A 12,603-nucleotide genomic window follows, 5' to 3' on the forward strand; every position below is an offset into this window, starting at 1 on the left:
CATTAACCCTTCTCTGGCTCCTTCCTCCTACACTTGCCTTACAGTGCCTAATTTTGCACTTCATTAGGGTGAATCAAGTATCTTCTTTAAAAACAGAAGTTTCTTAGAGAATGTTAAGAGTCTTTATTGGTTAGGTTATTTGCACCCTTCACCCCCCAAAAGTGTAGCTGAGATGAACTGTCTTGAGTGAAAGGGAACTTTGAGGGAGGAGGGGGATGGGGCAGAGAGAGGACTTTGGGCTCCTGAGCACTCTGGGAGAAAAGGTGGGTCTAAGTGCGTGTAACAATGGGGAAGTCGGGGAGATTAAAGGTCAGGAAACCTGGGGAGACACTCTTAACCACCGGCAGATGAGAAGGGGCTAGAGAACATCTCTAATGTGTATCTAGGAAAGAGGGAAGAAAGGAATTTCCTTCTTTTCCCCCTGGCTCAGATGGCCCCCTGCTCCTGGGCTCCTTGCTTATTGTCTCTGATTAGCACAAGGTTATTGGATTTTAGTGGGCTTTTGCAGACTAGTTTGGGACCCTAACAACCAATCATTTTTTCCCCCATCGGAAAACCATTCCCAGGGCCAAACTGCCAATTTCTAAATGGTTTCTGAAACACAGTTTATTTCTATGTGGGGGATTGCCTATAAACGTGTTGCCTTCTTTCAAAATGATTTACACTATGTTTAAAAGTTAGAAATTCACTCATATGATCCCCTATATAGCTAATATGTCAACACATTCCTATGAAAGCCACATTGAAATGTAAAGGACTAAAACTACCAAACAAAACTGAAAGTCTTTGATTTATTTTGTTTTCTTTTTTCCTCAAATTTTCACTACTTTCTGAAATCAAGATGAGCAAGTCCCAACTCTATAGCTGATGTTTCACCAACATCAAGTTGATCAAATCTTACCCCCTTCCAAAATCCATCTAATTCCTGAACACAATGTGTGTTCATTTCCTCTTTTCTCTGCCTTGGTACCTCTTCCACTCTTCAGTTCAGTTGTTTTGGGAAATCAGGGAAAACACTAATCTGGTGATGGAGAGACACACTGGGAAGGAACAGCTTATGGAGCTATCAAGGCCTCATCAACTAAGAAGGGTTTGGTTGTCCTATGGTAGGAACTGGATTACGATAGTTACTCAAGGCCTACATATGATGGCTCTAATTCTTTACCTCATTCCCTCTTTTGAAGATTTTTAGATATATCTTTCCTTTAAAAATTATGATATAATCAACATACATTGTATTAGTTTAAGGTATACAACATAATGATTTTATATATTATACAGAATATATTCTTATCACAAAACAACAATTTATGAGGCTATACATAGAGCAAGTCTACCCTATAGTCCTTTCAAAGAATTCTGCTGCCTCGCCCTGGGGCGAGTTCCTAGGTCTGGGGTGAATCAAAATGCCACTTGCCTACCTAAATAAGTAGCCAGAAGTCTGGTTATTTCTCATGAATAACCAACTCAGTGACGCCATCTGGGTTCCTGGGGTAGCTTAAAGATCTTGGATCAGCAGACAAAAATAAATCTTCCTCCTTTTGCCAATAATGGCAGCAAGTTTAAGATTGATAATAGTCTGTTCTTTCTAATGATAAAGAGGAAAATACATGAAGGGAAAAGGTCTTTTCTTTTTCTTTTCTTAAATATCTAAGATGAGGAAAAGTTTATAAACTGTGCCTGCATTCCATTTTGCTTTCCCCTGTTAATTAGCACCTTGATTTTTCTTTGGGGACTACCTGTTCATCTAAACTCATTCTTGGGATTTGTGTAGGCCTGATCCTCCTTTATGGTTCCAGGGTGACCTCGTAACCTAGTTCTGGCTAGTAAAAGGACTGTATCTTTCTGGCCATGAGAGTTCAGAAGTGGGCATGTGACCCAGGTTGAGTCAATAAGCCATTTAGCATTGCACTGAACATCAGATCTGAGACCTCCTGGATGTACTGGAAGTAAGACCACTTTCATAAAGGTGTTGGGTTAGAGCTGCCAATGGTTGTCTCGTCACTATAAGAGGGAACTCCCTGGGAATGGTGCCTACAAAGAGAATAGCAATGGAGCTGGATCCAGCTTTGCCTGAAGTTAGATATACCTATGGATTTTAAACCAACAAAATTTCCCTTTTTGCTTAGGACAGTTTTAGTTAGATTTATGTTCTTTGTGATTTAAGAGCCATTGACTAATCTAGAACTTTTTATCAGTGTCCTTAGTTGTTTTTTTTGTTTTTTTTTTTTTCAGATGCCTTTAAGATGCAGAGAGGGAAAATATAGACAAGTCAATTTTGGTATTGGACACTGACAGCAGGAGCTCATTTCTCTTATCCCTCACATTTAGAAAAAAACCTTCTGATAGTTTTTATGCTTATATGGCTATTACACATTCCATCTTTAATCCCTTTCATAAAATGGTTAGCATGATCTCAGCATCTTGCTCTTTCTTTCCTCTAACTGCAGAATTTACCAGATGTGTTTCTTGTCTAGACAGTTGCCAACCATGTTTCTTCAAGTTGGCTCCTAGGCCATCTTCAAAAATGGGTGAGCAAATCTTTCAGAGTATTTTCATTTATTCACCCAACCATCACCTGAACCAATCCCCTTTGCCAGAAAGATATACTACCACGTATTCTACGGCAGTGGAAATTCCTTCCCATCTGTGTCTACAAACTCCTTTCATAGATAAAAGTTCTAATTTAGCGGGAGTGTTAAAAAGAGGAGGAAGTGTATGGTATGTACCATGCAGCTCTTGAAAAAAGACAAAGGTACTGATATTTTTAGAAAACTCTGGAGCCATCCCGTTTCTGAAATTACTTTACAGGATATTCATGCTGACGTTAAATAAGCAGATAATCTTTATCTGCTAATAAAAAAATACTCTAGCCTGTTGCCAGAGGACTGTGATCGTCTTAACAAGTTTTACAGAAAATAACATACCAGGAGATAACAGGTATTATGTTTTCTTTTGGCAAATATTAACACTTCACAGCTAGCATATCTTGCTTACTTAATTGGGCCTATAAAAACTCGCCAGGCCATTTTACTTCCAGCCATTGAAATTCTCTCAACTTGTTCTTTACAGCTTTTCAGAGCCTCCATGGGAAAACAGCTACAGAACAGGCTGGCTGAAAAGATTTTTAAGGTCTCATGTCCATATTTACAAACCTTGCAATCTGTGTGTGTTCATTTATTTTAACACAAATGAAGTGAATAAATCAGAGGCTCCTTTGGGAAAAAGAAATCTGAGAGAAAAGGAACCAAATCTGTCCGCTGAGGCAACTCCTAAATGATCTCTGTAGAGTCCCCACAACCCTGGCTGCACACCCGGCCTCCAGCAGAATGAACTGCTATTGCTGAGCTCATTTAGAAGCTAATACTTCTCTATACTAGAGACTTTCTCACATATATATTATTGTCCTTTCTTCGTTTTGCCTTAGATGTTTGTATTCCTGGCTCGACTACGAATTCCTCGAAGGTAGAGATAGTTCTATATTCTTGGATTGGCACCTGGCCTACGTTAAGATGGAGCAAATATCTGTTAATATTGGATCAGAGACATAAAGAAGAGAGGGAGAAGCAAGTGCTGTGGGAACAAATGGGAACCCAAGAGAGCAGTGGGAAAATCCTTCCGCTCCGAGCCACTGGACAGAGAACTACCTGGGAAAATCAGAAAGTCCAAGGCAGGCCAAAGAGAGAATTATTAGTCCCATTGACAATAATATATTTTAAAAATATTCATAGATCCTAATAACTTTTCCAGTGACTGCTTTACTAAGTTTGGCTTTGAAGATATCTGTGAGCATACTTCTGTCTGGTCTATTAAAAATAGTTCTTAGGTAACTTATCTTCCTAATTTCCTTCTCAATACGTTAGAAGCTTCCCAGTATTGTGTGACTCCAGGGAATAAAATCAGGCCCAGGAAGTTCTGAGTCCATGAAAGTGGTTTTTGATGATGCTGGTCCATGTGACAATTTTTTTATTAGAGAGGCTGGAACTACTTTGCTGAGATTGGAATCAATGTCCTATTTTTAGAATTGTGGGTTGGAAACCTTGATAACCACATGGAGAAACACCTGGCAGCCCTCCCTTGGGCCCCACCCCTCTCCTCCATGGGCTGGTGATCCAATTTTTTTTTTTTTTAAGATTTTATTTATTTATTCATGAGAGACACACAGAGAGAGGCAGAGACATAGGCAGAGGGAGAAGCAGGCTCCCTGCAAGGACCCCGATGTGGGACTTGATCCCAGGACACTGGGATCATGCACTGAGCCAAAGGCAGACGCTTAACCACTGAGCCACCCACGTGTCTCTGGTGATCCAATTTTAACAAGCACCCTCCGTGATGCCGAAGACCAGACTGATTAGGAACTACAGTCTCAATAAAAGCTGCCTTGTTAGATCTGGCTGACTGGCAGGTACGATGAAATGTTAACTTTCTAAACTTGCTTTCCTAGATCTATCCCAAAGTAGCAAGACAATGGTGCAATTTCTCAGGCCTGTGCAGACAAAAGATACCAGTGTTTTTCCTTGGCTTGTGGAGAGGTGGGGAAAGGATGCTGAGATTCTAATTCCTGGTTTGGAGTATCTGAAGCAATCACAGAGAGTCTTTTATGACCATGCATTTTGTAGGCATCCCTTTGGGAAGCCTTAGTCCCTACTTGTCTGGGAAACATAAAATCAGTCATTTTTGGCAATGCTCAATACATTTGAGCATGGGAAACACAAAAGAGAGATACTTCTTACTCACTAGATTGTCTGGTTCTACATTGGCTTGGGATAAAAACAGAATCTTTAAGATAGAGAGGACCTGAAGGTATGGGTGATCTATTTCAGGTTTGGTGAGGGTCAGGGAAAATGTCTCATGAATGTTAAGCATTTTCAGCCTTTTAGTTTGATGTCAGGAGAGCACATAAAATAAAGTCAAAACAACCTGGACTGCTTAATCTAAAATTACTTGTCTTATTTTTCTCATAGGAGTTCACAGGGATGTTGAGATGGAGACTTTTCAGTGCCTTGGACACGGTGGTCTGTTTTGGTTATGGTGGAAACAACTTCCCTTTATTTCATTGCTTGTTTATTTGATCGAGGAGACAGAGCCTTATGTACACAGACTGTCATCAAAGTTCATACATTGATCTCAATTAAGTTTAAAATGGAGTTTAAAATTGTTATTCCATGGAAATCTTTCTCTTCTGTCACTGAGAGTCTAAGTGACCAGTTGCCCCATCGCTATAAATGCCATTCTGTTTAATCCTAACCTAACATGGGTAATAAAACCAACAAAAAGCTATTTGTTACGATCTACAGTTATGAAATGCCTATCTCTGGAAGTGGCCAGAGCCATTTGGTTGGAGGCTGCTAATTCTTTCTTTGCATTTCTGATTAAACTCCATCATACGAGGGAGAATCTACTGAGCCTAGGAGTTTCAGGTACTTTGCAAGACAATGGTGGGTACTGCAGCTGGCCTTCAAACACTAGTATAAAACTGAGAGGGGCTATGCCTGAGATGCTGCAGCACCGAAGTGAAAAATGGAAGCAGTCATCTTGGTTGCTGGACTCTCCCAACCCTGACCTCGTGAGCATGAATATGAGTGTGAAAATCAGGAAAGGAAACTTTCCTTTAATAGATTTGTCCTTCAAAAGAGCTGGTGTCTTTAGTGGCCACCAGGGATAAAAGAGTTCCTTATGTGCTTCTCAAAACAGCACTAAAAACGACAGTAGAAGGCAGTAGCCATCAAAGAGGATGAGTGAGAGCTGGCATCACTGCAAGGACATCACTATTACCACGGACAGCTCTGGTCCAATAATGTTAGTAATGAGAGCCAGGATTTATTGAACACCGACTCAGTGGCAGGCACCCATTCCTAATATGTGACATGTACTTTAATCCAACTCTAAGTACTCTCTGGTATTTTTGTGGATGCCCAAAAGTTAAGTGTGTTTTGTTCATACAGCCTTGCCTTGAAAAAGACAAGAGATTGAATCATACTATCCTGAAAAAACCCACGAAATCTTTTTAGAGGTCACAATAGTCTTTTCTGTTTGCAAACATTGAAGGATTTGGCAAAGACAACCCTCTAATACAAAAACTGTTCTTATCTCTAAATAAAATTATCTGGGGATCCCTGGGTGGCTCAGTGGTTTGGCACCATCCTTTGGCTCAGGGCACGATCCTGGAGTCCCAGGATGGAGTCCTGCGTTGGGCTCCCGGCATGGAGCCTGCTTCTCCCTCTGCCTGTGTCTCTGCTTCTCTCTCTGTCTCTCTCTCTCTGTCTCTCTCTCTCTCTGTGTCTATCATGAATAAATAAATAAATAAATCTCTAAAAATAAATAAATAAATAAAATCATCTTAGTGTACTGGTAAGATCGGCAAAATGGGAATTATTCAGGTGCAATATATAAACAACTGATATCTCTGAAGATAGCCATTCTGAAACTTACGTCTAATATCCTTTTCCAAAGGAGAGATAGCTTATGTTGCATGGTCTGTTAATGCTTGCCCAGATTCTGAAACCCAAGTGATGGGAGGCAAGGATTAAGGCTCAGTAGATTCTTTGTCCTCTTTAAAATATCGACCATCTGCTCCACCCTAACACGTTGGTATACAAGTCCAACAGAGAGTAAATATGAAAGCAATTAAAATAAACTACTGTGCATTAGTGTGGTTTGATTTATGTAAACAACTTCTGTGGGACAAGATGGCTGTGGTTTGGGTAATGTTCATATCTGCAAAACTCAACCTAAATATAACTTGGTATGTATAGAACATTCTTGGCCATGTTCTTCTGCTAGAAACTATCTCAGTAGAGATGAATTCAATGATAAGAATGAGGCATGGGCTTACCCAGTGGAGGTCATAATCTAGCCTTGCTCTTCCCTCATCGTCTTCATATAAGGTGAATCCTTCCCTCCGGGCCTGATAATATTCTTTTCGTAACTTCTGGATGCGGTCAGTGCTTCCACTTGTAGGACGGCCACTGCAAGACATAATCAGACAAACACAGTCACACAGTATACATCATCCTGGAAAGTTACTTTTTGATCTTATTAAAGGAGCTGACATCCAAATTTGGAACATTCAATAATGTAATTCAAATATGCTAGGAAAACTGTAAAATCAGTAGTAAAAGTGAACAAAAAATGGTCTTTATGTAAATACATTTAGCTCTAAGGGTCAAAACATCTGACTTGAGATTAATAAATGCCTTTTGAGTGAAAAGGTAAGGTAAGGTCCTGACCTTTAGAGCAATTAAAAGAGCCGTCACTTTTTTCTTATAATCATATCCACAGAATTTGGTTAAATTTTAATGTAGTTATTTCATTTTCTCAAATAAGAAGTTGCCAATTTGAGACCAGTTGTTTGACCTGAAGATTGGATGTGACACAGAGTTGGCAGGTGCCAGTCTTCATTTCAATGACACTGATGAATTTTTGTTGTGGGGAGTAGCCTACACATCAGCATGTGGGCACACAGGGCATAGGAAAAACAAAGAAGGTGGAAGCCACAACAAGAAGTAAGAAGAAATACAAAAAAAAACTGGTGATAGTAGAATATGCCATCTTTGTTACTTGTCCAAGATTCTCCTCTCTTTACTTTAGTCACTTCTTTCTCACAGGAATCACATTTTGTCCAGTGATTCATCCATGCAACCCCAAACTGGTCAGCCAACGGCCCCTTTTAGCTTGGATTTGTCATGATTGCTTCAACAGAACCAACATCATGTGATACAATTCAGAGCCAGGAAGTAAGAGGAGAACATTAGGCACATTCCGACAATTGTTCAGCTTCTCTGGTTCATCTGAGGCATAACTGAATGTCCTATCATGCCAGATCTTATGTTAAGATCTGGGAAGGTGAAAACAAACAGTTTATAATCCTTGTCCACAAATAGCACATGGTCTGGGAGGGAGAGAACTGAAGAGGATACAGAAGACTACAACCCATGTGCTTGCTACAACAGCAGTCTAAAAAGGGATGGTAGGAGAGAGAGACTGCTTAAACTGACAGGGGAGAGCAGGGCCATGGAAGAAGAGCAGGGAAAGCTCCACAGAGAAGGTGACACCTTAGAGTCTTGAAGGATGTATAGGTGCTCAACAGCTGGACAAGTGAGATGAGGAAATTTCAGGGAGAGAGAAGGGAAATATGAAGGACAGAAATGAGAAAGCATCTTGCTTTGGGGGAATGCAAGCAGATCAATTTGGGCAAGCAATGATCCTCAATTTCTTTTGTCCTGGCTCACCCACATCTCAGGAAATATATGCTCCCTTCCCTTTCTCATTTAGGGAGCTAGTTAGGATAAAAATGAGTGCTGGGACTTCAGGGATATTTTGAAATTAATCTAATAAATGACAGCAGTATATCACTTGCAAATATTGGTACTCGAACTCAATTCTTAGCAACTTGTTAATCATAAGGACACTTGTGTTTGATGGGTAGATGAGAATCACTGCTCTAGTATGCAGGGTATATGTGAAGGGGCAGCAAAGAGGGACAGGTGAAGCTGAGAAGAGGAATAAAGGGATCCATTGTAAAGAGCTGTGCATGCCAGAAGATCCCCAAGAATGACAACTGAGTTTAAAATTTAAGTGAGGGATCCCTGGGTGGCGCAGCGGTTTGGCGCCTGCCTTTGGCCCGGGGCACGATCCTGGAGACCCAGGATCGAATCCCACGTCGGGCTCTCTGCATGGAGCCTGCTTCTCCCTCTGTCCGTGTCTCTGCCTCTCTGTCTCTCTCTCTGTAACTATCATGATTAAAATAAATAAATAAATTTAAAAAAAATTTAAAGGAGATTTCACGTTAAAGGAGATATCTGAAAGCAACAGAAAGAAGTCATCTAGTCTTTTGTGAAAAAGTTTTGAAATTAGACTTTTAACTAAAAAGAAAATGATTGAACATCTTTTGGAGGAAACACATTCTTCCCAAACTAGATTATAAGTTAATTGTTGATGTCTTACAACAGCTTTACAAAGTTAGCACAGGGTTCTGGGCTCCCTATGCATTCTACAGGCACTCAGTAGCTGATGCCTTTTATTAAGAAAAGACAAACCCTTAGGGATCACATATCTTTCTTTTTCTTCAATATGTATTTAAAAACTCTCAAGATTGGGATGCCTGGATGGCTCAGTGGTTGGGTGCCTGCCTTTGACTCAGGTTGTGATCCCAGGATTCAGGATCGAGCCCTGCATCACGCTCCCTGTGAGGAGCCTGCTTCTGCCCTGCCTGTGTCTCTGCCTCTCTCTCCGTGTGTGTCTCTCATTAATAAACAAATAAATCCTTTAAAAAAAAAACCAACCTCTTAAGATAGTTGTTTCTTTACTATGCTTTTCTTAAAGAAAAGTCTTTCAAACAAAACAGCAGAATGAGACCTATAAATACAAAGAACATTATGATGGTTGCCAGAGGAGAGGGAGTGGAGGGATGGGCAAAATAGGAGATAAAGGCTTCCAGTTATGGAATGAGTAAGTCATGGGGATGGAAGCACAGCCCAAGGAATATAGTCAATGGTACCGTGACAGCACTGAATGGTGATAGATGGGGTCTACCCTTGTGGGGAGCACAGCACAATATAGTTGTTGAATCACTATGCTGTGTACCTGAAACTCATGTAATATTGTATGTCAATTATTCTCAAATAAAAAAAACTTGAAGTTTTTGAGCATTTGATAACAGTAAGATAACAGTAAGAAAAAAATTGGAAGGTCCAATTTGCTTTTCTGAACCCTGGGAGCACAGCTCTATGTGGACTGGCTTCCCTTCCTCTTGAGGACTGTGAGCTAACTATGGTGCCTGTATGCAATGCATAGGTTTCTGCTGATGACGTGAATGTGTGAGCCAGGCTAAAACTCACCAGATGAGTTCAATCAACACAGTGCAAACATTGCATACATAATCTATTAGTTTACCCAAAGAAACTGAAGCACTGAATTCAAGCAGAATGAAGTCATCAGTAATAAAAAAAAAAAAAAAAAAAAAAAAAACAACCAACAAAAAACCTGATAAGGCACTGTTATAAAACTCCCCATAATTTTCCTACATTTGTGGTGGAAAAAAAAATCATACTCAGACTATAAACTATTCTTCCATATGCCTATAAATACATAAATTTTAAAATATGGGTTTGATCAGATTTTAGTTCTCAAATAGAAGGAATTGGGTAAGAATACAAAATCAGCTGTTTAGGATTCAGAAAATCCCCTATGGCTGACAGGAACATGACTATTTACTCAGAAAAGAAATCTGGCCTCAGAGAAAAAAACCGGAAAAAAGTCTAGAAAGTCATGGACCATCTAAGTGCAAAACATGCTGTATCTTCTCCCTTGTGCGAATATTTTAAAGAAACTATGAGACATGGTGCAAATGTTTCATAATGACTGCATCTCACCCTTGTCTCTTTTTTTCTCTCCAGTCTCATTTTGCCCTTAGTAACTGTATCAGGCTTTTCCCCCTTAATTATATTAAGTGTTTAATATAATAAAATCAGGAAGAGCAAATTCCGATTTCATTTTTCAGCTCTTCTCTGAAGATAATACACAATTACCATCAAGTCAATAAAAATGATAGGCATAGCTACCATGACCGAAGCAGTTAATTGATCCCATTTTGTGTTGAAGATATAGAAATTTGAAGAGAGACATAAAAACACCTTAGTCATAATAGCAGCAATAATTATAATAGCTATTATTTATGGAACACTAATATACCAAATACATTGATACAGGCTGTTACTCCATCCACTTTCTGCCCAGAGCAGATCTAAATAATCAATTACAGCATTCTTTCCTGATGAGCCTAGACATGGCCTTAGAATCCTTCTCAACCCAGAACTTCAGAAAGCCACTACCAATCTACCAAAAGATTCTTGAGAAGCTTCAGAAGTTCCATCAGATTAGGATGTCACTCAAATAGCCTTGGGAACTATATAAAATCAGTCAAGGTAGCAATAATCCCATCTTTAAATTCCTACTTTGAAAACTAAGCTTTCTGTATTATTTGTTCACTGGATGAAGTAAAGGTTGGCCATTCTGACAAAAAAAGTTCCTAGTCCACCTGTATTCATATGTAGATGATCAGTGCCACTCTTACGCTTTCAATGTGCTGAAATTTTATGTATAATTAAATCCAACAGTATAACCAAACAGATTTATATTGTAGTGACTTTGTGTAAATGATACTGCCTATGCCTTTAAAGGCAGAGGTAGTTAAATAGGCTCTTCTTATTACACTTCAGAGCTGGACAGAGTTTAAAGTTGTAAAGGAGTTCAGAAACCAGGTCCTTTCATTCATAGTAATATATTCCCATATGTAGTAAACCTATAGTAATACATTTCCATATGCAATAAACATCACAGTAAGGCATTATCTGCTCCTTTGAAATCTAACCTTATTCTTCTTACTCTTCACATTCTCCTCGTTTACAGTGACCTTAATTGAAGTGCATTTTAAAAGTGAGTGTTCATTTGTGTCTGCCAAGGTCTCCTCCCATTACTGCTGCAGGCTGGAGAAAAGAAACTAACACATATTAAGCTCCTATGATGCCCTAAGCATAGTATTTATGCTTTACATACTTCGCCTGCTTTAATCCTCAATCAAATTTGTGAGGATGACATAGTTAGTGACATTTTGCAGATGCCGGCATTGAAGCTCAAACAAATAGCACGACTGGTAGATGGTGGACCAGGAGTTGTGTGACTTCAGGACTAGTGATTTCTACCATAACATGTTGCCTGCAAGAAAGGCATTAAAATGCAGCCGGCATTTTGTAGCAGAAGTTCACAGGCATTTCAAGGCAGAGGGAATTTAGCAGAGCACGTTTATAGCCATACCTTTTGATATTCTTTTATTTGCACAGAACTTTGCAATAAAAATAGAAATCGAAGTCACTAAAGTAGTAGAAATACATGCAATGAAGTCTGTATTCATTAAAGCATGATGTTGGAACAATTGCAGGCTGAGATTTCTGGGTAATTAATATTACATCTCTAACAGGCTTATGTGGGAAAGTGATATAAAAATGAATGGGGTGCAAAAAGGAATCAAAAGACAGAGATCCTACATGAAAGTGAAACTCTGGAGCAAGACCAGGACTGAGAGGCAGCCAGGGCTGCTCCTGGTAAAATTCACCACTCACTGCATAAGAAGGAGTCGATCCCTAGCAATGAACCATTGCTGGACTTTGAATTAATCTGCAATGAATCTGTGTGTATACTCAAGTGGGCATGCATGTAAATACATGCACCCTTTGAGTCAATTGTATATAACTAATTCCAAAGAGCTGTGTCATTTTCAGATAGCCCCGAGATATGTGGCTCTCCATTTTAAAGAAGAGGTGTTTGACTCCAGTGAGTACAGCCCTCATTTGTAGGTACCAGCCTGGGGTCCAGAATGGGTGATGTGGTTAAGAAACAGTCCTTAGAGAATAGAACCTATAACACCCACCTGGATGTTATAAAACTTACAAACTCACTGAATAAAACTATTTAAATTAGATGAATGCATGTGAACAATAATCAGTAGACTAGGGAGTGTTTTTGAGTTTGGGGTTTGATAGAGTCTTTAATTTTTTTATAGTTACTGTAAAAATGTTATTTTGATGCTTATCCATAAAAAGTTTA

At 39.4% G+C, this 12,603-nt stretch overlaps 1 protein-coding gene across 2 annotated transcripts in view; it reads right to left on the bottom strand.

The window, feature by feature from the left end:
* The window catches only part of PARD3B (par-3 family cell polarity regulator beta), a 982,784-nt gene that overhangs the window by 94,140 nt on the left and 876,041 nt on the right, over nucleotides 1-12,603 (bottom strand). For both annotated transcript variants that reach the window (XM_072742730.1, XM_072742729.1), the window contains one exon: nucleotides 6,836-6,968. In XM_072742730.1, the coding sequence (XP_072598831.1) occupies nucleotides 6,836-6,968 (133 nt within the window). The remainder of the gene's footprint in view (nucleotides 1-6,835; nucleotides 6,969-12,603) is intronic.

The sequence above is a fragment of the Vulpes vulpes genome, chromosome 16 (genome assembly GCF_048418805.1).
Source record: "Vulpes vulpes isolate BD-2025 chromosome 16, VulVul3, whole genome shotgun sequence".
NCBI lineage: Eukaryota > Metazoa > Chordata > Mammalia > Carnivora > Canidae > Vulpes > Vulpes vulpes.